The 27285-nt window shown below is 40.4% G+C and overlaps 1 protein-coding gene and 1 pseudogene across 2 annotated transcripts in view; one reads left to right on the top strand and one right to left on the bottom strand.

Moving 5' to 3' along the window:
* ATP6V0D2 (ATPase H+ transporting V0 subunit d2) overlaps nucleotides 1-9342 on the bottom strand; it is a 47159-nt gene extending 37817 nt beyond the window's left edge. For both annotated transcript variants that reach the window (XM_068525573.1, XM_068525572.1), the window contains exon 1: nucleotides 9094-9342. In XM_068525573.1, coding sequence (XP_068381674.1) covers nucleotides 9094-9223 — 130 coding nt within the window. In that variant the 5' untranslated portion in view covers nucleotides 9224-9342. The remainder of the gene's footprint in view (nucleotides 1-9093) is intronic.
* A 2810-nt stretch (nucleotides 9343-12152) lies between these two features.
* On the top strand, nucleotides 12153-19155 carry LOC137751032 (D-dopachrome decarboxylase-like; annotated as a pseudogene).
* Nucleotides 19156-27285: the final 8130 nt, after the last annotated feature.

The following is a 27285-nucleotide window of genomic DNA, read 5'->3' as shown; positions in this document are numbered from 1 at the left end:
TAGGATCACATATTTTTCCTTGCATTTCCCTAAATGCTTATCTAGATAGGTATGTGATGAATAGAGCTTTGTGGTCAAATACATTTGGAATAAACAGGCTTCTTAACTGTAGGAACTGAAAGCCTTTAATACATTAATTTGAATGATTTCTTTGGAGAGAGTATGGTACAGAACCTCCCAAGCCACCAGAAATCAACGGAGCCACCCACAGAGCACACTTTGGAAAATTACACTCTTTTTTTATCCAGAGTAGTGTGTCAAGTGGCATTTTTTCTTTTTTTATTCAAATGAGGAACTGTGAGATCACTACCAACTAAATCAATTTTATAGGTCCCAGATGTAATAACATAAAGGGAACAGATTGAGCTATTATAACAAATATCTGAGTATATCACCCAGAGTAGTGTATATGCAATGTGCCCGCATGTGCGTACACAGGGTCATAAAGTAAAAATGCATCTTCTGTGTGTTGCAGTCACTGGGTTCAGGGAATTATCTGAGATCTCTAGGCCAGTGAGGCAGGACAACTATCTGGTTGCTATCTCTTTATTAATTTGTTGTATAGATCTTTTTTTTTTTTCTGTGCAGCTTCCTGTTGATACTCTATAAAAATGAATGTCCAGACCTTTCACACTCCAGGTAGGTTATGCCAAGGAAGCACCTTCAGAGGTACCTGTGAAGGGTGCTATCTTTGAGCAGTCCCCTGCCTCTTCACCACACTCTGCTGGCGCTGAACTTATGAAAGTTATTTGACCTTTCTGAACTCAGTTTCCTCATCTACAAAATAGGTATAGAAACCATGCTTTTGGGTTGTTGTGGGGATTTAAAAAGATGATGTAGGTGAAGAGCCTTGTTTTTCCTCACTTGTACCCATCTACTTCCAAAGTAATTTGCTTTAGTTGGCTAAGACTTTGATTTTTATTCTCTAAACCAGAATTTTCTTAAATAATATATTGAATCTACCATCATATAATTACTCAGATTTTAATAAATATATCAGGATCTATAAAACCAGACGCTTCTTCTTCCGTTTTTGCTAATGTACTGCCATTCTCATGGTGATAAAACTTCAAGTCCTCTTTGATGCTTTATTAACTCCAAATCCCCTGCATTGTTCCTTAATATCTTCCTGGATTTCCTCTCCTTATATCCCCCGTTTAGAATGACCATATCATAAACCTAGCTCACTGTGGCAAACTCTTAATAGATTCTCCCAGGCTTGTTTCTCTTCATGTACTCCATGCCTCAAAGAATATTTCCTAAGAAATATTTTGATCTTATAATGATCCTATAAGTAGCTTGGAACTACTGAGTTTTAGGCAGATTAAAAGCAACTTGCATAATATTGGCAGAGTATTTTACCACTGACAATGATCTTAATATACATTATCTCTCAACCTTAACAATAATCCCCATTTCATAGATGAAGAAACCGATGCTCAGAGAAATAACTTGTTCATGTTTTCTATGCTTACAAGTATTTGACTGAAGATTCAAATGTACCTCCTCCTCCAATATTTTGAAGCTCCATAATTAGACTTTCAAGGGTCTTCAAAAAATTTCCCAACCTAAATTAAATTCTTGCCTTATTCTCCAAGTATGCTAGTATTGCAGCCAAACTGCTTTACTCCTCACCCATATGCTTTTGTTGTTTTCTATCTATAGTTCACTAATTCTCCCCAAGAACCTAGAATGTCTTGCCATATCAACTCCCCTCCACCCACCTCCTATTCCTTATCTAACTGGCATTTTCCCAACTTACTGTCTTTCAAGATTTGGTTCACTTTCAAATATATTTTCTATCTATAGGTTTAAACTCTTCTTATATTTTTAATTGTTTTGTTTATTTATAGAATGAATATTTCCAAAACAAACCAGTGCTTTTGAAGGTGAATAGGATCAGCTACTTAGAATCATACACCAAACACCATTAACCATAACTAAGAAATGGAAGGATTATTTTAGGAATTCCAAAGTCCAGCAGAAGAGGGTAAATTAATTCTTGTTGTATATACACTGCAGTTCATGGGGTGTTCTTATGACTTCCCAGGAATTCTTATGGTTTACAGTTTACAAAACATCTTCAGAAATTTCTAATTCCCCTGGTAACTGGGAGTTAGGCCAGGGAGATACCATCTAAGTATCAGATAAGAAAGTACCATGACTAAAAGTTAAGCAGCTGGCTTAACATCCCAGAGCCAGAAAGTAGAAGAGCCAGGACTTAAACTCAAACATGCAGACATTTCTAATGTGTATTTTCAGATTCTTACTATGTGCAAAACATAGCCTTGGGCTAGAGAAGCTAGGAGACAAAAAAGTATAAGGTGTGGTTTCTACCCTTAAAAAAAAGTCTTTTTTTAAAAAAATTCAGTTTTATTGAAGTATAACCAACAAATAAAATGGTAAGATATTTAAAGTGTACATTGTGGTGATCTGATATACATTTACATTGTGAAAGGATTCTCCCACCTAGTTAATTAACACCTCTATCACCAGACATATTTATAGTTTCTGCCCTTAAGGCTTAAATTTAGGAGGGGATAGATTCATTTATTCATTCAGGAGGTAAGCCCTTAACTGATAATTCAGGGGACTAGATAGATAAACGAGACAAATGTCCTGCCCCAGGGTGACATACTTACGCAAATATCACAGATGCTACACAGAATTAGGTCCATTACAAGGTACAATATAGCACAAAATTGAGATTAGTCAATTCTGTCCCAATAGGGATACAGTAGAAAAGGTTTTATAGAGAAATTGACTCTGAAGTGGAGACTTTAAAGAGGAATGAGTGTTCTCCAGGCAAGCAGGATGGAGAATGGAATTTGTGGCTGAAGGAATAACTGTAGAAGGGCAAAAGGGTTCTGAGGAAATGCTTACCAGGTAGAGATAGAGCAGACTGCTCCAGCTTTTAAGCTGAGTGAAGTTTATCCTGCCTGATGAAAGTATTTTTGAACAGAAAAGTGATGGTATTTTATATGCATTTTTAATACAAGGCAGAGAAAATAAGTAGTATAATTAGAGGTACTCATTAATTAGAGGTACTTATTAAATAATGTCTAAAGGAGCTTGGTGAAAGCCCTTTGAAATAAGAGTCTTCCTTCTATATGAAGTTTTTAATTTAAAAATAGGTAGCAGGGGGCTTCCCTGGTGGCACAGTCGTTGAGAGTCTGCCTGCCAATGCAGGGGACATGGGTTTGAGCCCTGGTCTGGGAAGATCCCACATGCCGTGGCGCGACTAGGCCCGTGAGCCACAATTGCTGAGCCTGCGCGTCTGCAGCCTGTGCTCCGCAACAAGAGAGGCCGGGATAGTGAGAGGCCTGCGCACCGCGATGAAGATTGGCCCCCACTTGCCGCAACTAGAGAAAGCCCTCACACAGAAATGAAGACCCAACACAGCCATAAATAAATACAATTTAAAAAAAATAGGTAGCAGGTATAAATACAGGTAAACAATGAAAGGTCTCCTACTTGTCACCTACCTATCCACCACCCCCACCACTCACTACTAGCCCCAGTAAATAACGAGTTTTAGTTTCATTTGAATCCTTTCACAGTTTCTTTGTATGGAGACAATCATATAGAAAATATATTTTAAATGTATCTGCCTTTTTCAGTAAACAGTATCCGTATGCTACACAGTTCTTCTCCTTGCTTTCCTCATTTAATACATCTCAGCTATCTTTCCATATCAGTCCTCTTAGAGTGTGTGTGTGTCCTCATGCTTTTTTCTTTTCTTTCTTTTTTTTTTCTTTTCTTTCTTTCTTTTTTTCTTTTCTTTCTTTCTTTTTGTAGCCGAAGAATATCCCATTACGTGACTGTTCCATAATTTATCTAACCAGTTCCCTGTCAATGGACATTTGATTTGTTTTTCATATTCTGCTATTTCCAACAATGCTACATGAAGTACCAGGTCAAGTGTACATGCATTTGGAATTTTGAGGCCCAATTGCTCTCATTAAGGGGTTCTTATTTTTTCAATATTTTTATTCTCTAGAGTTGGAGCCCTTCTAGGGCAGGGACTATTTCTTTTCCATCTTTACTTCCTCAGCTCTAATGAGAAAGTGCTTAATATATGAATTAATTCCCATGTGAAGGCACAGTTGGAAAGTAATGAATGACATGTCCCTTGAAAAGGAAGTAATTGTTCATGAGCTATAATCACCTCCTCTCATCCCCTTCCCATAAATGATGGCAAAGAGGATGAGGTAAAGGCTGGGTCCAGAGCGCTCTTACCACACCCTGAGAGCCAGAGATCACTTTCACCATATATTTTAGAAAAGGCTATTTCTTACTAAATTCTAAAGCTCTGAAGTATTCATTTTACCACTTTGTCCTTTTTTTGAAGAGGAAAGAATACTTACAAAAGTCTTGTTTGTAATTAAAAAAAAAAATCTGATGAAAATAGCAGTGTTGCCATGAAAAGACATGGAGGGGCTTCAAATGTATGTTACTAAGTGAAAGAAGCCAGTCTGGAAAGGCTACATACTTACTGTATGATTCCAATTATGTGACATTCTGGAAAAGGCCAAACTAGGGAAGCAGTAAAGTGATCAGTGGTTGCTGGGCTGGGGGTCAGGGAGGGGGAGAATAGAAGAGTTTTAGGGCAGTGAAAATACTCTGTATAATACAATAGTGGTGGATACACGTTATACATTTGTCCAAACCCATAGAATGTACAACACCAAGAGTGACTGAAATGTCAAATCTGGACTCCGGGTGATTACCATGTATCAGTGTAGGTTCACTGATTATAACAAATGCACCCCTCTGGTGCGGGATGTTGATAAGGGGGAGGCTATGCACGTGTGGGAGTAGGGGTTATATAGGAAATCTCTGTCTTTCCTCCTTAATTTTGTTGTGAACCTACACCTGCTCTAAAAGAAGTTTTAATTAAAATAATTAGCAGTGTTAATTTTTCTAAAGACTATTCTTTGTCCCTTTAACATTATTATTTTGGTTCAAGTTAATTTTAAAGAACTTGTTTTAAAAGTTACCTTTTAAGAACTTTCTATGTGAATATAGCCTCCAAGCAGTACCAGAGACACAGGCCATGTGAACTGGCTTCCTCTCCTGTCCCCTGGAAGGACTGAGTCACAGAGGGTCCTAGTGACTGGTTCGGGTCACTGTTAGTCAGGGTCAGGCCTTGGAGTGGATGAGTATTTCTGACCACACTCACACAGTCATAAATACTAGGATTTTTCAAAGCTTTTCTGGACAATTTTCATATTTCTCTCTTCCAAATTTACCTGAAACCTTATATGTTCCTGGTAAGTGGTTCTAAAACAACTTGTTGGTATCAGGACACTTTTCTTTTAAAGACTAGAGGACTTCAAAAGACTAAAGGCAAATATAAGCTTTGCCAAGTTAGCTTTCCTTTACAGAAAATGCCTGATTCAACACATAGTACTATCCTGACGCTGTTTTACCTACTCTTCTTTACCCATAATTTGTATGGTGCATATTATGTGAGAAAGTAAACAAATCCTAAAATCCTTAACTTCTGTCCCAATGAGTGTCCTTGAGTTCTTCTCTTCATGTCTTAAGCCAGCTCGGAAGGTGGCTGGGCTTCTCTCAGTACATTCACAGATGCAACAGTTGCACTGCTTTTCACAAGTGATTTATTTTTTATTTTTTTTAAAATTTTATTTATTTATGTATATATGTATGTATGTATGTATGTATGTATTGGCTGTGTCGGGTCTTCCTTGCTGCGCATGGGCTTTCCCTAGTTGCGGCGAGCGGGGGCTACTCTTCGTTGTGGTGCGGCGGCTTCTTTTGTTGCGGAGCACTGGCTCTAGGCGCACGGGCTTCAGTAGTTGTGGCTCGTGGGCCCTAGAGCGCAGGCTCAGTAGTTGTGGCACACGGGCTTAGTTGCTCCGCGGCATGTGGGATCTTCCCGGACCAGGGCTCGAACCCGTGTCTCCTGCATTGGCAGGCGGATTCTTAACCACTGCACCATCAGGGAAGCCCCACAAGTGATTTATTTCCCAACATCTTATAAAATAAACAGGCAGGGCAGACATTATTTTCTATATCAAAATGGAGCTGAGAACAACATGGACCTATTCATGTATCTTCCATTCATGCTCAGGAGGCAGACATTTTAGTGGAAAAGCAGATGCAGATGTCTGCATACCCCACCCCTGACAAGGTGGTTAGATTAGTCACAGCCACTCTAAGCCTCAGAGTCCTCAACTGTTAACTGAGGACATGAAACCCTTACTTTATTTAGATTGATTTTCTCATTCATCATTATAACCTATAGTTTGATGGCTCATATTTGATATTCCTAAGAGTCTCCAACAGATTGGCAACAGATTCAAACACAGTTGTAAAACGAATGGTTGAAAAAATATATATATTAATGGGAGGAAAGAAAGGTAGAAACCATGAGATACAATGACAATAAAGCAATGGTGTATATAAGAGGGTTTCTTACTCGGGGTGCAGGATGACTTCAGGTGGTCCATGACCACCTGATGTTATATGGAAAATTCTATGTGTATGCACCTGTGTGTATTTTTCTAAGAATTTCATTCTTCGGGTCTTCAAAAGGGTCTGAAACCTTTCCTTCTCCCCCAAAGTGAAGCTGAGGGTGGTTTCTCTCTGAATTCTTTAGTGAGCTGGCTAAACCTTGCTTTGTATCATGAAGATTTTTCATGTATTGTTTATGTTTAAATTTGCATTCCTCAGCCCATTTAAAAGCTTGACTGAAAACTATTGAGAATTCATTCAAATGGCTTCTCTCAGAAGCAATCACTATGCTCTGTGTTCACTAATTTTTTCTACCTTAATTTATGTTGATTTTATATATATGATTAACATTCTCCGGACACCAAACTCCTAATTAAATATGCTGAAGTGATTTAGGATTTGGGATTATATTGTAATTATTTGTAGCCAACAGAATTAGTTATCATCTACAAGATTTGTCTAGCTGTTTCCATTGCTAATGAAAGGAGAGGGTCTCCCTCAACTTGGGCAGTTCTGCCTTAACTCTGACTCTAACTGGTCAGAACCATAAACTGACCTCAGGACCATCAGCCCTACTTGAGAAGCCTGCAAAGTCACCTCCGAGTTTTTGTTTTATTTTGCCTTCTAATACTCTTCCTGGCAGTCTTGATCCTTGTTGCTTTCTTGCTTTTTCTAGAATAATCTAGAAGTTTTAAAGCACCCTATTATTGACATTATTATATTAATTTTATAAGCATGTTTCAAAGTAAACAAATGTAGTGTTTTTAATAATAAAAATACTATATATTTAAATGTGAAATCTTTGGTAAGCCTTTGAAAATACTGTAGCTTAAAGATAATTTCCAGGAACTTTCCTGGTATTCCAGTGGTTGAGAATCCATCTTGCAATGCAGGGGACGCTTGTTCAATCCCTGGTTGGGGAACTAAGGTCCCACATGCAGCGGGGCAACTAAGCCTTTGTGCTGCAACTACTGAGCCCATGTGCTCTGGAGTCTGTGCACCACAGCTAGAGAGAAACCCATGTACTGCAACTAAGACCCCACACAACCAAAAAAATAATAAATAAATAAATATTTAAAATAAATAAATTTTTTTAAGAAAACGATAATTTCCAGAGAGGAGGGGGAAATGGGGAGAAGGGTACGAAGTGTTGATTATACAAGATGAATAAGTCCTAGAGATCTACTGTAGAGCATAGAGCCTATAGTTTACACACACACACACACACATATAGTAATAACAGAGGGCAGGAGGAAACCTTTGGAGGTGATGGATTGGTTTATGGCATAGATTGTGGTGATTTCCCAGGTGTATAACTATCTCTAAACTCATCAAGTTGTATACATTAAATACGCACAGCTTTTTGCATGTCAATCATACCTCTAAAGTGGTTAAAAAAAAGAGATAATTTCCATTTGTAGAGTGCTTCACAGTTCTTAAAACATTCTCTCATGTACTGCCTTATTTATTTCTCCAAACAACTCAGCAAAGCAGGCGTTACCATCAAGTTTTACAAATAAGGAATCAGGCTCAGAGGCTTTCAGCCCGAAGTCACCTACCTATTCCTGGCAGAGGTCAAAGTCAGGACTTTTGAATCTAGGATGGCCTCACCACATACCATGTCTCTTGATTTTTTTTCTTAAGCTCCATTAAAGAAAAACCTCAAATATACATACTCTCGTGTTAATAGATACTGGTAAGTAGAATAGAATAAAATTCTCTAGACCAAGGTTTAGGGTATTTTATTTTTTTTGGCCATGGATCCCTGGACAGTTTGGTGATATCCTTCTCCAAATAATATTTATAAATATGTAGAACGAGGGACTTCCCTGGTGGTGCAGTGGCTGGGAATCCGCCTGCCAACGTAGGTAACATGGGTTTGAGCCCTTGTCCGGGATGATCCCACATGCCGTGGAGCAACTAAGCCCGTGAGCCACAACTACTGAGCCCACGTGCCACAACTACTGAAGCCCATGCGCCTGGAGCCGGGGCTCTGCAACAAGAGAAGCCACCACAATAAGAAGCCCGCGCACAGCACCCAAGAGTAGCCCCCACTCGCTGCAGCTAGAGAAAGCTTACACGCAGCAACGAAGACCCAAGGCAGCCAAAAATAAGTAAGTAAGTAAGTAAGTAAATAAATAAATAAATAAGTAGAAACGAAAATACATAGTATTACAAAGGAAACCAAATATTTTAAAATATAGCTATTATTTTTAAATGTGTAATAACGTGATTCTTTATTAAGACATTAAATATCAAGGATGAGTGCAATATCTAGTATAATTTTGAAATAGTGAAAACATAAATGATATCTCAGTGTATCTGCAAGAACAGTATGAGGATATGAAAACACTGAATTTCTGTTGGTGACAAAGTACTAACCGCCGTGATTTGTTGCCTGCATTCATAATGAAAGGAAATGCTACATTTTACTTAGAGAATACTGAAAATAGAGATGTAATTTTTTTTTCCTCGTCCAAGTTCATGGACCCCTGAAGTCTGGACCCTGGGCCTAAGAACCCGCCCTGGACTCCCAGGACCCTGGTCCGTGCTTCCAGTGGGCAGCATCAATCCCTTTTTTCCTTTTTAAACTGCGAGAAGAGCGGCGCTTACCCTCCAGGGTCTCACACTGGACCAGGTTGATGTAGTCCTGCTGGGTCAGGAGGCCGGCTTTGCATCCTCGCACCAGGCCCTCCAGGTAGCCATGGTCCGCGTTGAAGTACAGCTCGGCGCCCTCAAGCATGGGGGAAGCGGTCGCGGCCGAGAGAGGCTGAAACAGTTCTGTGTCCCGGGCAGACCCCGAGGACGTGCACCGGTCTGGAACGAGTGCTAGCAGTTCTCCGGAGTTACCGGGAAGCGACCTCTCAGCTGATAGTCGGGGTTTCGTGACTAGTTTCCTCCGCTTTCAGTGGCTTTCAACATAGCCTGCCCAGCCCTGTTTTTACATCAACAGTGAATCAGCTAGATAACCTGAGTGCACCCGGGAGCAAACCCTTGCTGGGAGAGGAGGGTCATGAGAAGGGGGGGTCAGGGCTCTTTCCCTTCGAGAGCAGCTGGCCCCTTCCCCGCTTTGCTATTGGAACCCTTGCTACAGCAGAATGTTGTGTAAACATTCCTTCCCCATCTGAGCTTCTGAGCTTTCAACTGTAAATTACACTTGTCCTAAGTGTCCTGAGGACTATCAATAAGAAGAAAGAGAGGGCTTTTTTTTTTTTTAATTAACTTATATGTAAATAGAGCAAACGTGAGCAGGCAGTTTGGAGAACCCTGAGAAGCTCATTCAGCAGCACCGTGTGTGTAAAACCAATGACTAGTAATGCCTTAACCTGGTCAAAGGTTCGTAGCTGCTTCCCTCCCCGCGCCCAGTCTTTGGGCAGAGAACAGAAAACAATCCTGGGAGTTGATACACAGTGTTGTGATTCTTAATAAGCCACTACCTTTGCAAAATCTGACCCTTTACAAGGCGCTCTTCATTTTCTTTTTCCCATTTGGATCTCAGGATACTCAGGTGAGTATCTGGACTGATAGTATTACTACTCAAATCACAAATAAGGAACCAGCTCTCAGAAGTTGGGAGGCAGCTCAAAATGCACAGCTTAATTAAGCCAGGACGTAATTGTTGTTTCATGCTCCCAAAAGGAATGCTGGTTCTCCCTTACACTGAGCTCTAAAATTCTATCAAATACCCTGAACACTATTTTACATATACATATGTAGTATTTCACTTTCATATATACTGTGTCAAATTCTTAATTGAAGTTAAGGTGCCAGAAATTCTCCAGTCTCTTCTCAGTATTTCCAAGACTGTGATCCACGTGGCAGAGCAGTTCTCCCGGGTTCCCTTACCATGCTACTCTCTGCACAGGTGCCGCTTCCCAATAAAATCTTTTGCTTTGTCAGTACGTGTGTCTCCTCAGACAATTCATTTCTGAGTATTAGACAAGAGCTCACTTTCTGGCCCTGGAAGGGGCCCGTCCCCCTTCCTGTTACAGTTACATTGTGAATTGCAAAAAATTTGAAGAAATAGTCTTTCAGTATTCGAAAAACTGTTTTATTCAGCGAAGAAGCCACGCACATTATATATGACTTCATTGTTTCATTTTTGTCCTACTCATTAATGTAAATAAAAATATCAACCAACAGTCATTGGAACTATACTTGTTTGTCAATTGCAACCATAGGTTGGCTACAGATTCTAGAGTTGAACAAAGATAAATGAAAGCATACTGTGAAAATCAATGGAGTATATGGGATTTGTAAGAAAGAGTATTATTTTATTGTTATTTGTAAATTGGGTAATATGCATCCTTTATATCATAAAATTTATGATAAACATATATACATATTTTGAGGGGAGAACCAGTTGTTAAATATTTAGAGCACAACACAAAGTCTTCATAGTTTTGCTGAGAACTAGCCCTGAATGTCCACATGCTCAAAAAAGAATGGATTTTGTGTGAATGTGTGCGAAAAACTTCAGTTTGCCATATTTTATATTTATAAGCAAAGTTCCAATGTTTCTTTAAAATGATAGACATCTAATTTCTCCACTATTATGAAATTAGTGGATGAAGCAGGCCAAGTATTTCCTTTTCTTCACATTACTCTTCTAACCTAGCAAAAGCAAAAATGTCTCATTCTTGCTAAAGGTACTTATCTAAAATGAGATCAAACTCATGGGATATGAGAGGAAACCCAGCACAGTGACAATAATCTGGAGCTTCTTTGTAAATGGGTCCTTCTGGTGGAAATGTAATAAAAATGTTCATTTCAGGGCTTCCCTGGTGGCGCAGTGGTTGAGAATCTGCCTGCCAATGCAGGGAACACGGGTTCGAGCCTTGGTCTGGGAAGATCCCACATGCTGCGGAGCAACTGGGCCCGTGAGCCACAATTACTGAGCCTGCGCGTCTGGAGCTTGTGCTCCGCAACAAGAGAGGCTGCGATAGTGAGAGGCCTGCGCACCGCGATGAAGAGTGGCCCCCGCTCGCTGCAACTAGAGAAAGCCCTCGCACAGAAACGAAGGCCCAACACAGCCAAAAATAAATAAATAAATAAATAGATTTCTTTTAAAAAAAAATGTTCATTTCAGTGTTTAAACTACCAATGATGTTTAGGAGAGTGGGCTTTGGAGTGTGACAGTGTATGAGTTTAAATGACTTCCTCTCTCTGAGTGCCAGTATTTTCATGTGTAAAATGAAGATAATAACACTCACCTCAGTTTGTTGTAAATATTAAATGAGATACAATCCTTAATATGCTTAGCAGGTGTGGGCTTATGTGCTAAGAAGCTACTGCAATGGCTTCTCTTCTTCCTCCTGTTACTACAAACTGTAATCCTAATTCATTAACTACACTGAGCTCCTGAAAGCCAGGAAGAGTATCTTATCATCTTTCTGTCTCTCAAGTGCCTAGTAGCATGCCTTGAGGGTGAGCAGAGACTCAAATAGCTGTTTGCTGGATAAAATTGCTCTTACAGAGTCTTTAGTTCCACATTTCTCTAGGAGACACTATATTTGGTAATTGTATCCAAAGAATGAAGGTATTGCGGTTTTGTAGCATGCTATACATATATATGTATATGTGTATGTATGCTTAACTATATAGAATATATAGGACTTATTACAAATTTCTGTCAGTTTTAAGAGCTCCCAAGAGTCATTAGCTTCATAGCCATGCCGAGCCAAACGGTCCCTCGGAGTGTCTTTAGAGGCAGTGTTGTGTAGGATACACCTTGGAGTGGGCCCAGGATGCCATCCTCAGTGACAAAGTCAAAGGCCAAGTCAAAGTCCTTTCCTAAAGCTATCTGCACTTCAAACAAACAAACAAACTTTAAACCTTTTTATTATGGGACATTTCAAACATATATAAATGGAAACAATACTTTATAATTAACCCTCATGTATCCATCACACTGCTTCAATAATTATTCACTCATGGCCAATCTTAGTTCAGTTTTACCAGGGATCAGGAAAGTTTTTCCCCATAGGGCCAAATAATAAATATTTTAGCCTTTGTGGGCCATACAGTCTCTGTTGCGACTACTCAACTCTGCCTTTGTAGCAAGAAAGCAGTCGTAGATCACATAAACAAAGGAGCCTGACTGTGTTCCAATAAAACTTTATTTACCAAAAACATGGGATTTCCCTGGTAGTCCAGTGGTTAAGAATCTGCCTTCCAATGCAGGGGACATGGGTTCGATCCCTGGTTGGGGAACTAATATCCCACATGCTGCGGGGCAACTAAGACCATGCACTCTGGAGCCCTCCTGCCACAACTAGAGAGAAGCCCATGCGCCGCAGCTAAGACCCGATCAGCCAAATAAATAAATAAATATTTAAAATAAACAAACAAACAAACAAAAAAACAGGTGGTGGGCCAGATTTGGTCTGGGCCATCGTTTTTGGCCCTGCTCTATAACATTGCCCACTTCCTCCCTACCCTTAATTATTTTCAAGTAAATCCAAGATATCATTTTTTATCTGTAAATATTTCAGTTATCTCTAAAAGATAAAAATCCTTTAACAATAATATAATATTGTTATATATACTGTATTATATATTATAATATAATAATGACTCCATTGTACTTGAAGTTATTCCTTAATATTAAATATCCAGTTAATGTTCAAATTTTCTCAGCGTAATTTTTTTTACACGTGGTTTGTTGGAATGAGGAGACATTATAATTGGGTTACATGTCTCTTAACTTTCTTTTAGGTATGCCTTCCCTCCCACTAGCCCTGCTTTTTGTTTAAGACACTTGGTCTCAGGTTCTGGAGAGTTTTTCACAGTTTGGAATTTGCTGATTACATCCTGAGGTGTCATTGAACTTGTTGGTCTATCTCCTGTTATTCCTATAAGCTGGTAGTTAAATCTGGCCGCTAGATCACTTTCATGTTAGATTTTTTGCAAGAACACTTCACAGCAGTATTGAATGTTTCCATCAGGATGCATGTAACATATCTCTCTTTTTTTTTAATGTCAGATGCCATTTATGATTACCATTTAGGTCCACTGTTTCATTTAGTCACAAAATGATTATATTTTAGTTTATCATTCCTTCCTCATTTATCAGCTGGAGAACTATATAAAAAGAGACTTTTCAACAACTGCTGTTGGTTACCCTAGTTTACATTTCATATAAGAAAGCAGGATAAATGCTTAACTCGTTCCATTTACTTACCAGTTTTCCAAATAACAAGTTGGCTCTCTAGCATCCTCCAAAAGTGACCAATAAGAGTTTTTTTCAAAATAAAAAATATTATTATTAACATATGGATTTAAGCATAGTCATCCTGTTTTCTGATATAACCCTAGTAGTCTTTGACAAATTCCTTGCTTTCTGTAGACAGGCTGTTCCATGCTCATTTTGTTCAATTTTTACCCTGACCTGGAATCGGCTATATCTCCAAGGAGCTCTGGTTTAACATTGTAGTTCTTAATGAGTTTTCGCAGAAAGGCAAAGTCTCCGCAGTGGAGTGGGCAGTTCAATAAGTGGTGTGATAGCCCTGCACTGCTCACTGGAAGCTAAGGTCAGTACATGCAGGTGGCTGATTTCTAAGAGCACATGTGCCCAGTAGAGACAGTGCCTTTGTAGATGGGTTTGTGGTTACCCCTCCTTAACTGTTTTCTCCAGTACTTAAGTTTTCTGATTAGAACATATCAAAACAGAACAAACCTCCCATATCAGTCCAAAAAAACACATTATGCTGAAAAATTGAGTTTTAAAGCCACATGAACTTAAATTCCGTGTACGTTCTTCAAGAATCCCAACTTGATTAAAGTGGGCTACAGTGAGAAAACCCAGCAAACATGTGACTGAATTCAGGACAAGAACACTGCAGGCAAAGCAAGACTTCTCCCTTGACATTGATTCAAAACAGCTATCACATTGCTGAGCCAGAGTGTACTCCTGGTTAACTCCTTTCTTATAAGCCAGAGTATTTGCCAACTGTCATCAGCATCACTGACTTTCTGGGCCACTTTATGCTTTGTTGGTTTTGGATAATTTAAAGTTTTAAGGGTGTTTTAATATTGTCTTCTTTTTTAATTATTTATTTTTTATTTATTTATGGCTGTGTTGGGTCTTCATTTCTGTGCGAGGGCTTTCTCTAGTTGCGGCAAGTGGGGGCCACTCTTCATCGCGGTGCGCAGGCCTCTCACTATCGTGGCCTCTCTTGTTGCGGAGCGCAAGCTCCAGACGCGCAGGCTCAGTAATTGTGGCTCACGGGCCTAGTTGCTCCGCGGCATGGGATCTTCCCAGACTAGGGCTCAAACCCGTGTCCCCTGCATTTGCAGGCAGATTCTCAACCACTGCGCCACCAGGGAAACCCTAATATTGTCTTCTTGCTAAAGAGAATACTAAAAGTACTTCACATGTTGGCTGGTGATGAAATCTGTTTTGTCAGTGATTTGTAATGTGCTGTTTGCCTTAATGATTCAGCTTTTATACTTTATCAAAATTATATTTTTGCTTTTATATGTTAATTAAGCCTGGACCTGATACAGTATGTGTCTTCCTTCATAATAGCTTATTGTTCTTCAGTGACCCTATTTAATTTCTTATCACAAAATCTGTTCTAGGGCAAAAATTTTAATCTGATTAGAAAAGTACAAAAACCAGTCATCACTCATAATACTTAGATAAAATATTTATGTTAACTATAACTCTAAAGCAAAGGTAAAAAGTTCAAAATCCTGTTTATTTAAAAAGATTAAGGGCATTAATTTACTTTAATCCAAATTCTATATTCTGGCTTGCAGAGAAACGAATATCTACCTGAGAAAGATGATTATTTTCCCTTATATTTTGTTCAGTCTTTATCATTTTCTGCTCTGCTTACCAGGGCAATGCATACTTTTTGCAAAAATTTTAACTATTACAGGAATATATGCGATGAAAGTTCCTCTAAAACCACTCTGAAGAGATAACCACTGACAATAGTTTGGGGAACATTGAAAGAATGTTATTTAAACTCCAAGATATTTGCTGCTCATGGTGCCAGGATTAATTTTTCAAAGGGTCATTTTGGTTTTGAACCACAAGGGGTCATCATAACATTATAGCAAGCACCTTTTCACTTAATTTACCTGTCAAAGAACAATTCAACAGAGTAAATCTGAAGGTATAATTGGCTTTATTCAACAATTCATGAACCAGGAAGCATCCCATCTGGTAACTACAAGAGCGCTCCCAGGAGTGGTACAGGCAGAAGGCTTTTATAGAAAGAAGGGTGGGGTGGGGGGGGAGTCATTAGTAAAAGAAAAGAAAGGATTATTTTGGGCCAGGACAACTTATTTTTGGAGAGAAGAGACCCAGAGGGTTTTATCATGCAGACTGCGTCCTCTTCCTCTGGGATGGGGGGTGGGGGTGGGTTGGGGAAAAGGCCAGCATGCTGACTAGAAAATTCCAACTGCGTGATCAAGATTACATTTCTGAGTCGGGTTGAAACTGCAGTTAGGTTAGCTATGAAATCTAGGTGGTATCATGGGCTTTAGCAAAAGTGATGCCATTTGGGGCCTGTGGTTTTTCTCTTTAACATACATTATCTATAAATTTTTCATTTAAAAAAGTCGCACTGCAGCTTACACAAGTGACTTCCTGTTGTATATGTTAGATGTTTTTGGACACCTCATTAAGCGTCAAGGTGTTCTCCTACTCCCTATCTCTTGACGGCTCACCAAACCATCACTGGTCTTCACCATAATGCAAGCCCTTCTTTTCTTCCTCCTAAATAGCAATTTTTTTTTTAATGTTTTCATCTGTTATTTCACAGTCTGGTTCCATTTACCCTACATGTTCACTGCAACTTATCTTGTTTTAAGGGTCTGTAAACAAAAAGAACAGAGTGTCTGTTATTTATCATCCAGTTACACAAAGGGATAAGTTGCAATCCACTGCAGTCACCCACCGACTGTACGCTCTGAATTCAGGGAATTCAGGATGGCAAAAACAGGATGAAGCATTCTGTGTTTTGGATTACTGTCCCTAGATAGTTAAGATGCATATCTAAGGAAGAATTTCAGTGACCCCAGATTCTTGCACCTTCCCATACGTAGAAAAGTGCTAAACTCATTGACGTGAGATATCTGCTTTTGTGATTAGCAATAATTTCTTACCAAGATGTACGCTTGATTACATGTATTCCCCAGCCCCGAATTCATATTTATACTGGCTCTTTCCCTACCGCTTCAGAGCTATCTGAGAGGCTCTCTCCAGGCTATAGTCCTCAATAAGGTTCCCAAATCAAATAAAACTGAGCTTTCTTCCCTGCTGCCCTTCGCACAGCTTCCCGCTGGACTCGGCAGTGCACACGAACTTGCCCGCCCGCCGCGTGCCCGCGGGCCTGGAGAAGCGGCTGTGCGCGGCCACTGCCGCCACCCTGGGCAAGCCTGAGGACTTGCACATGGGCCGGGGAGCACGGTGTGGGAGGAGGTTGGCTGACCTGGGTCGGGCTCTGTCCCCGCCCCGGCTCCCCCACCGTGAGCCCGACCCTTCCGCGACCGCCCGCCCCGCCGCCCGCAGAGTCTGACCTCCAGCTCTCTGTGACCTCGCGGCCCCGTCCCCCACATCCGCTCCGTGTCGCCTTGCCCAGTTAGGAGCCCGACGTGACCTCCAGTAACCCCGGCCAGTGCCCCCAGCTCTAATACCTTGGGGCCCGCGCATCTCCACCCCGCGCTCCCGCACTCCGCGCGCCCCGGTCCTCAGCACGATCCCGACGTACACCGGCTTCAGGTTAAGCTTTCGTGTCCCCGCAGCGCGTGAACGTGACGGTGCGGTCCGGCCTGGCCACAGCGGTGAACGACTTAGCGGATCCCGGCGCGCAGCCGCTCGTCTCCTCCATCGGTGTGATGGGCATCCTGCCTCTTCGAGTTCCTCACCAAGGAGCTGGAGCTGGCCCAGGACTGGTGCGTAGGGGCAGGGAGAGGACCCTCTTGGGACTGCTGTGCGGCCGGGAGCAGGGATCCCACCTCAGGCCCATCCTAAGTTTGGGGAAAAAATAAGTTTCTCACCCTGTGCAAGAATGATCTGGTGCCCCAGGGCCCATTGACCCCTTGCCCTCCCCCCCACCCGCCGTGGTGGAGCCACCTTGAGAGTGGTAGTGGAATTGAATGAATTCCTGGCTCTGCAGTGGTTCCTGTGACACCTGGGTAAGGTGTGGCCCCTTGGACCTCAGTGTTTCCATCTGTGAAGTGGGAAGGCTGTCCTTTAACCACTCCCTGGGGGCACTGCATGACACGGCACTATACCGTACCTGCCCTGGCACCTGGCAGGGTGGGATGTTGTTACCCTGACAAAACCAAAGCCACTTATCTGCCTTCAGACTTTTCCACATCTTAGGAAAACAGGAGTAATTTTCTAGAACTTCTCCAAGCAGGTCAGGAGGAATTCTGGGTATGTTCTGAGGCAGGGACCTTTGGGTCCCAGGTAAGGTTCCCAGGAGGGCCACAGAGTAGTGGAAAGAGCATTGGCCTGAATGTCTGGAGACCTGGGTTCTGGGTCCCGAGCAGCTGGGGGATCCAGACAAACCTGGAAATGAACCATCTCTGGTTTGTAGCCTTCTCTTCTGTGACTAGAGAGGCATGGATTAAATGATTCCCAAGAAGCCCCTACAGCTCCCAAACCTGGGATTCTGTGGCAAGGTTAAAATTTCTTCCTGGGTGAAAAATATTCCTGAGCCAAGTCCATGCCTACGAAGTACTAAGTGCATGAGAAGCTTGAAAGAACCTTCCAGAATGGAGCCTTCGTTGGTCCAGAAAAGCTGGTGAAGAATGGTCACTTCTGGGAGGTGCTCAGGCCTGGTCCTCAAGCTGGGGAGCGATAATAATTCTAACAATGATAAGTAATGCATAATTTACCGTGAGCCAGATACTCGATAGGTAACTCACATGCATGATTCCATTTGATCCTTAGAAGTTTTGTTCCCGTGTCCACACCCCTCATGTGGACATGCCATCCCCATGAGGTAGATACCTCCATTATGCCTATTTACAGATGGGAAAACTGAGGTTGTCACATATACCTCCTTGGCCCCAGGCTATCCCAAGTATCCTGTTTCTTCACAAAGAACTTCCTATCACTTCTGTGAGAGAGGCACACTCACTCCACAGACATTACGGGGGTGGGGGTGGGAGTGGGAGTCACCCTGTGCTTGGCCTTCTTGAGCCAGACTTTGCGAAAACAGGCGGCTGGAGCACTGCATATGTCCCCAGGGGGCCTGCAGTTTGGAAGAGCGAGGGTTTCTCTGTGAACCCACAGATAGCATACAGTGACCACGGAGGCTGCCGTGTTGAGAGTCTGTCCTGGGAGGGCGATGATGATGTGCAGTCACCATCCCATCCCTGACATTAATGGGGTGAGGCAGGCTTGCAAAATTCCCCGGGGGCTAAGGCAGGCTGGCCTGGGAGCCCATGATGGGAGTGCCTGTCTCGGGGTCTTGGAATGTGAGGCATTAGCCCAGGAGCTGATGACATCTTTTTCTCTGTTCCCTGAAGGATCATCCGCTTTCTTCCCCTGGATCCCAGGCAGATTGGCAAGAATGGGACAGCCGTGACTTTTTTGTGATTGGCATGGAGGGTGTCCAAGGCATCTGTGAGCTGGCCCCTTCCAGGGAGGCCTCCTGACAGAGTGAGGGCCTGGTGGATACTAGCTTCTGGCACCCCCATGTGCAGACATGCCTGTGACCTCACGGTCCTCTTCCCCATCCTCATGACAAATAAATGAAGAGAGCTTTGCCTCTCAAACATGAAAAAACTAAAAACTAAAATAAAATAAAACTGAAACTTACTGCTCTTAAGTTGTGTGTGTGTTTTTTCTTTTCAGTCGACAGTTTCATAAGAGATGTTCTGTGGGGTTAAAGAAAAGCTCTGTGAAAAAACAGGTTAGACAGTACATCCCACCCTGGACAAAGTGCATGTTAACATACTGAAGTCTCTGAGCAGTCCCTTGGTGATTAGAGCCACTTAACTTTAAAACAGCATTTTCCAAATAATTGATTGGACAATGACTCCCTTTGTTTGGGCAATTAATGTCTTTAACAACCTGAAGAAGTAATATTCTTTGGAATAGTATTTGAGAAATTCTGATTTATAACATTAATTTTAAAAAGTTATAAAACTCATATATCATACTATTGTATAAATATTCATGTTTCACTTGAATAAATTATATATTTTTGAATTCACATGTATTTTAAAATGTAATAACCTTACAATGTTTTCTTCTGCCCTCCAAATGTTTCTCATTTTTATTTTTTTCTGTCTATCTATTTATTTATTCATTTTCGGCTGCGTTGGGTCTTCGTTGCTGCACGCAGGCTTTCTCTAGTTGCAGCAAGTGGGGGCTACTCTTCATTGCGGTGGGCGGGCTTCTCATTGAGGTGGCTTCTCTTGGAGCACAGGCTTTAGGCGTGCAGGCTTCAGTAGTTGCGGCACCCGGGCTCAGTAGTTGTGGCTCATGGGCTCTAGAGCACAGGCTCAGTAGTTGTGGTGCACGGGCTTAGTTGCTCGGCGGCATGTGGGATCTTCCCAGACCTAGGCTCGAACCCGTGTCCCCTACATTGGCAGGTGGATTCTTAACCACTGCACCACCAGGGAAGTCCTATTTTTTTCTATCTTGATGGCAGAGATCCCAGGACCTGTCTTGCTACAGCAGTAAGCTTGTATGGTAATTACATGAACTAATGACGGAAAATTCACCAGTGGGAATAATAAATGGCATTGTTATGCTGAGAACACTGTTTCTATTAGAAAATATGAACTAAGAAAAATGAATTATTAGGTAGAAAGGTGATTTTACATTATTATAGAGGTCATTATTATACATTATACTTACATTATTAAAGATGTCACAGAAGAAAGATTTGTAATCAGAGAGAGTTTTATACAAACAAACCTTATAATCTTAGAATAGGAAGGGATATTATCAGAGATAATTTGATAGAATGTCATACCAACTGAAGAAATAAGGAGGAATTCATGGCTTTTTGTGTCTAATCATTAAAGAATCTGAAAAAGAAATTTCTTGATTTAAGAGTTCTCCAAATGCTACATATAATAGAATTGTAAAACGTATTGAAAATTATAAAGAACTTAGGAACATCAAAAACAGCCTTCTTACCTCAAAGAAAGGGAGCCCCAACTTCAAAAAGTTAAGTAATTTTTTTTTAAAACAGACGTTACAAATCAGTAATTGCAGATCTGGAGATAAAACAAAGATATTCTGACTCTAAGTTTATGATTAATTCTACTATTTAAAAAGTGATTTATAAACTATTCATATTTTTATACAAATATATGGAGCGACCTTAGAGCTGTATTCTGAAATGGGATTATTCTTTAGGGAGGAAATACCTGTACTTCTCCATTTCAACCACTAGATAGCAGGCTACTGAATAAAACACAATATGGGATTTCATAGGTCTAGAGTGGTAAATAGGGTCAATGAGAAGAATGGCAAATTGCAAAGTCACAAAAGACAGGAAGTTATAAAGATTTGGATGAGTTGGGATTTACTTGAGGAGAATGAGGCCGTAACTTTCCCCTACTTCTAACGTAGTGAGAGCCAGGTCTAATGACTCTTGAACTCTGAGATATAAGTTGCTTTGGTGATCTCAAATCAGTGTGGTGGGTAGAAAATGAGAAACTGTTCAATCAAAAGTACAGAGGCTGATTACACAGTGCATTTCAACATCACAATGTATCCAATGTAGGAGTCCTTTCTGAGTTCAATGCAAAAGGCAGAAACAATAAAGGAAAAAATTAAAAGACTTATCTCAAATATTTAAAATATCTATGTGTTGAAGGGGATGGTGGTGGCACATCCCATGTCCACAACACAATGGGACTGAATATTCAATAACAAAATAATATTTAATTAAATTGTGGAATATCTACACGATGGAATGCTGGTTAGCCACTTAAAATCATCTTTTAGATAAATTTTTGACATGGGAAATAAGGATACTGATCAGTGGGAAAAAAATTACATTGCATTATATATACCATGATATTTTTAAGAAATAACAATATACAAATATGAAAAATAAGGATATTTATATACATCCATAAATTAAAGTTATTATTAACAGTCAGCTTTCTTATAGTGTTTTCAGAAAGGTTGCGCTAATCATGTATTACCTCTGAAATTGGAAAACAACAAAACTGAACATTAACAGAAGGGTTGGTAAAGCAACTCCTTTGCCGTAATCAGTACCCGATGCTCCCCTGCTGTCCACTGTCCAAGCCATTCAGAGCTTACCCAGCGCTCTTGCTCCCTCTCTCTCTCTCCCCTTCTCCTGGAGGTGGCTATCTCATATCTGTTTTCCCTGGAGGTGATGGCATTTGGGCGGGGTCTATGAATTTACTGTTTAGGTGCCCAGTTTTGCCATTTATGAGTAATAGCACTGAATATGGTTATGATTCTTTGATTTAAATTTTAATGACTTTTAGATTTGAATGTCTAAAACAATATTTTCAAATTGTGGTTTACAGACCACTTTACACTGGTTTGTTAAAAATGCAACTTCTTGGTCTTTTTCCCAGGCTCAATGAATCTAAAATTTTGGGAATAGTGCTCTGGAATTTACATTTTTAACTAGCTGCCTGAGTTTGCTTTTTTGTTTTTTTGTGTTTTTAATTAACGTTTATTTATTTATTTATTTTTGGCTGTGTTGGATCTTTGTCGCTGTGCGTAGGCTTTCTCTAGTTGCGGCGAGCAGGGGCTACTCCTCATTGCGGTGCACAGGCTTCTCATTGCGGTGGCTTCTCTCGCTGCGGAACATGGGCTCTAGGTGCACGGGCGTCAGTAGTTGTGGCTCGCGGGCTCTAGAGCTCAGGCTCAGTAGTTATGGCGCGCGGGCCCAGTTGCTCCGCGGCATGTGGGATCTTCCCGGACGAGGGCTCGAACCCGTGTCCCCTGCATTGGCAGGCAGATTCTTAACCACTGCGCCACCAGGGAAGTCCCCTGAGTTATTTTTATGCACATTAAAGTTTGAGAACCTTTGGTAATGGCTGAGATCAAGCGTGAGAAAAATGAGAGTAAAAATATCAAACTAGTGAACGCTTTTAAAGTCTGAATATTTATCAAACTCCTCATCTGAGCTATTTTTCTAGCAGATGCTTATATATTCAATATTTTTAAAGGCACAAACATATAGGGACAAACTAATAATAATAATTTTAATAATCTAAGCACTCCCCCACCACCCATCAAAAACTTACTACTTCATGAAAGCACCCAGTATGTATGTGGCAATTGAAGTGACTAAACCAAGAAGCAATGTCTTAAAAAATAAAATGAAACAAAACAGCATTTCAGAAATAAAGCTTCACATAATGGAGGAATAAATCTGGATTTAAACATTCTCTGCTATTCCTGACGCCAAATGGCACCTGACAAATTTGGACACCAGAGGAGTTGATGACAGGGTGAAGAGATTAAGTCTTGAAAGCTTTCACAGCTGGCTTTTCAGCTTGACCATGGGCTCTGAGACTAACATTTGGAAGGAAACTGTGACCTCCAATTTCAATCCATAGCAGGTTTCTCCAAAACGTTGGAGAGAGAAAATTGGTCACAGACTAACAGTCAGAGAGAAAAGCGTTGCCAAGGATGCAGTTGATGGTGTCCTAGGAAGAGAAAGCTATTTCCCTGGAGAGAAAGGCTTGTATGGGAACAACGGATATAAGAGAAACATCAGGTTGTGGAAATGCCCTGAAACCGCAAGTCAATCAAAAACCAAGGTTCTTTTCTCTGTTAACTTTTTTTAGAGTCTTGTTTGAATTAAACATGGTAGCAGGGAAATCCAGGGCATGTTTCAGTAAATTGTAAAAAATGCTGATTTATTTAGGTTAGAAATCAGTCTCTAAGCCACTGGTTTTTGAAATGTTTATGAAAACTGTGCAAATATTTTTGGAATAAAAGTTTTGATTTCTGTTTGTTAAAATGCTCATTAAAAACTAGTTCATCTAGCTATTCAAATATGGTTTTCTTTTCATAACAATTGTCTTGATACTTGATTATCTGTGGCAGCCATGAGAATTGCACCTTGAGAACTTCTTACTAGAGGAAGCTGACTGACTGAGGGCCCAGCCAACTGTGCATTTTCGCAGAGGTAACCTCTCTGATGCCCAAGTGTGGTGGGCATACTCAGACCTATTATTGAGAGACAGGGGATGCTTCTCAGCTCACTTTGTTAAAGTTTGAAAGCTACTAAATTCAGGGGAGATTTGTTATAAAACAAGAGATAAGTAATACAACCCCTTAAAGCCATTTACTTATGTTAGTTTTTAAGTGAACTATGTAGTTATTATATATAATATATTACAATAATGATATTTATTGGGCGTTTATAATGTTCCAAGTACTGTTCTAATTGCTTTACATGAATGGAGTTATTCACAGCAACCCTATGACATTTGTGTTATTATTATTTCAAATTCATAGATAAGAAAGCTGGAGTGATGGAGAGGCTAGGCAACTTTCCTAAGGTCACAGCACTGGTAAGTGGTGCTAACGGGACTTGAACTTGGAAGTCTACTTTCAGAGCCAAGCTCTCCTGAGGTGGCAGTCAAGCTGTCATCTGGGGCTGTAGTCATCTCGAGGCTCAGCTAGTGTTGGAGAATCTGTTCCCAAGTTCAGTCACGTAGTTGTCAGCAAGTCTCTGTTCCTTGCTGTTTGATTTTTGGCCAGAGGCTTCCTTCCACACCATGGGAACTTATCTCATTAGTGAGATTACAAATGAGATCATACTATATAGAGTTTGGTTTTTTTACCCCACCCTGAAATATATTGTAAATATTTTTCCATGTAACTAAATCTATTTCTAATCATCATTTTTTTTAAGGTTTGGATGCAAATTGTCAACTTGAAAAGGCAGAATTCTTTTAGGCAAATCAGCTAAAATATCATGGAAATACTCTCACTTTATCTTCTTTGATTTATGCACAATATCAGGGAAACTTCACTCATCAGCTGGCTGTCGACTTTGAGTCATTACTATTAAAAAAAGCAAAATTTGTGTTTTTACTTGACAGCAGAGATCTTACCTGCAATTTATTATTATATACTAACATTTATCTTCTTTTTTTGCAATTATAAGATAACTTAAAAAACTTGAAATTCTACAAGAGCTAAATACTCTTTTTTTCAGTGCTAAATGTAGAGCTATGCAAATTAACAGGAATGATTCACTACTATAGTGGAGACAAAATATTTTCAGTAATTGAAAATTTCTTACTGACTTGTCTGAATTGTTATGGTTTTTTTTTTAGGTGTTATGATAATGAAAAATAGTCTGCCAAGGGTAGCAGGAACGTTTCTCTCATCTCTGAATTTCACACAAAGGCATCCTACTTAGAGGTTCTTTATTATTGGTTTATGAGAAGAAAGCTCAGAGAGGAGCTTTGCACTGTTGGTTCCACACTTCACTTTGTATGTGAAATTGGCTTAAAAGAGCCCCATGCTAGTTGTCATTACAAACACAAACCCTGCACCTTGGGGAAAAAGAAGTCAATAAGATGAACACCTACACCTTCAAACTGATGTTTCAGGCATGAGATCACTCTAGAGAAAATTAATCCCAGTAGGTGGGATCTAAAGGAAAGGAAAACTTGAAAAACAACACCAAAATTGCAGCTATTCCAAGAAGAACTCATTCCAAATGAAGCAAATTCTTCATTTTTATCTGTTAAATATGCCTTTTGGTTATATTTTTTTCTTCTTAATCTAAAGAAGAGAGTATAGAATTGTAGGGCTTCCCAGTGTATCACTCCTTGTGACCTCCCTAATTTCTTGCATTGCTCTCTTTCTTTCACTAAGTGTACTAAATACTTACAATAGAATAGAATACAAAAATTCATAATATTTTTCTGTTTTCCACCAATATTATTCATGTAAGAGAGAAATGAGTTTTCCCTAAATGATCGTCTAAGTCTTTAATGAGTTTTAGATTTGGCATAATTCTGTATATCCTTTCAGTGCAATATTCTTTAGGGACTGGATTATAATTTGTTGAGTATATCTTTCACACACCAAGTTACTTAGTTGACTCAATTTATGACATATAAGCCAGAGTGTTATTCTAGGAAGTTCCTATGGGTTCAGAATCTCTATTGCCTAGGACTCAATGTGCCCTTCTAACTCTGTTTTTTAAAAACTGGGTATAGGAGGGAACCCAGCACTGAGTGATTGGAGCTATGCGCTACATATTGTTTTGAACATTATGGCTGACTATTTAATGAGAATTTGTGACTTTGGGGTAATAAGTGGGAGCTGAGGATGAGGTAAGTTCTTTTTCTTTAGAAACTGGAGGTTCAATTTATTTAATACTCTTCAGAAAACACCACTAGAGTAAAGTTTAGCACAGAATCAGATGTTGAACACCATTTTCATTTCTTCAACTGGTGTGAGTGTTACAGGAAGCCATTTATAAGCATTAAACACAAGGACATAAAAATAAAAGTTCATTTAAAACGGGCCTTAAGTCTAAAACTTACTTGAACAATTTTATTACTTCAATTAGGATAAAATATATAATTTAAATAACTATAAATAATTAATGTGTAAATAGCATGTGGTCCCAAACAATGTTTGCGTGGTCTCCAAAACAATGAGGCAATTATGCACAATAAAGAGAAATACACACAGGAGACCCTGCAGTAGGATGCTATTCTGCACATTACTGATCCTTTTGGAGGGGTTAGTTGGGCTAAAAGAACACACTGAAGATGTGTGGTTAACATTTTAACATTTTAAAGCTTGGTGAAAACCCTTAAAAGTTTTGAATGCGTAAGTAAATTTTGTCTCCTGGAACGGAATTTATAGTCAACAACACTTCCATTTAATAGTTGGTGCTTTCCAAAAGAGAACTAATCAGTGGTTTCTATTTACTGTTTTCATTTCTAAAGAGCTTAAAAACCAGTGATTGTATTAGCCAATTTTCAAGGAAAATTCAGGCTTAGCAGGAGGCTCTTGACAAAGCTCTCCCTGCTGGACGGCCAGCTGCATAGAGGGACTGCCTCGCGGGACTGAGGCAGGCCGTCACCGCTGCCCAGGGCCAGGATTCACGGTGGACGCTTCCTATCTGCTGGGCCGCATGTATCCTCACAACCCTGTGCTCCCTGAGCAGGAGAGCTTGCTCTTTGAGCAGCACCCGAACGTTTTACTTCTCTCCATCTCCTCCCCTTTCTTCTCTTTTCCATTCTGCTTATTTTGCCTATTCTGAAAATCAGTTAAAAACTTGAGACATAAAAGCACGAATTCTTCACCTGCTTACAACCAACTTTCTTTGTTTCCCAGTACCTGGCGAATCTTGAGGGTTCTTTTTCATGAAAAGTCTATTATTTGGCACTTAAGCTCCCTTTGCAGGATGGGCTCATTTTCTCTAAGCTAAACCCAAGTCGTATTTTAAATTTTCCTTCAAAATACAGTTCTTCTGGGCAAATCCATGACTAATTGATTCATCACAGATGGTCTCTGTTAAGCCAAACTAAACATTAAACAAAATTAGAGGCCTTCCCTGGTGGCGCAGTGGTTGAGAATCTGCCTGCTAATGCAGGGGACACGGGTTCGAGCCCTGGTCTGGGAAGATCCCACATGCCACGGAGCAACTGGGCCTGTGAGCCACAATTACTGAGCCTGCGCGTCTGGAGCCTGTGCTCCGCAACAAGAGAGGCCGCGATAGTGAGAGGCCCGCGCACCGCGATGAAGAGTGGCCCCTGCTTTCCACAACTAGAGCCTGTGAGCCACAATTACTGAGCCTGCGCGTCTGGAGCCTGTGCTCCGCAACAAGAGAGGCCGCGATAGTG

This window comes from Eschrichtius robustus, chromosome 17, assembly GCF_028021215.1.
Source record: "Eschrichtius robustus isolate mEscRob2 chromosome 17, mEscRob2.pri, whole genome shotgun sequence".
Classification (NCBI taxonomy): domain Eukaryota; kingdom Metazoa; phylum Chordata; class Mammalia; order Artiodactyla; family Eschrichtiidae; genus Eschrichtius; species Eschrichtius robustus.
This window is presented reverse-complemented; position numbering and strand designations above follow the sequence as displayed.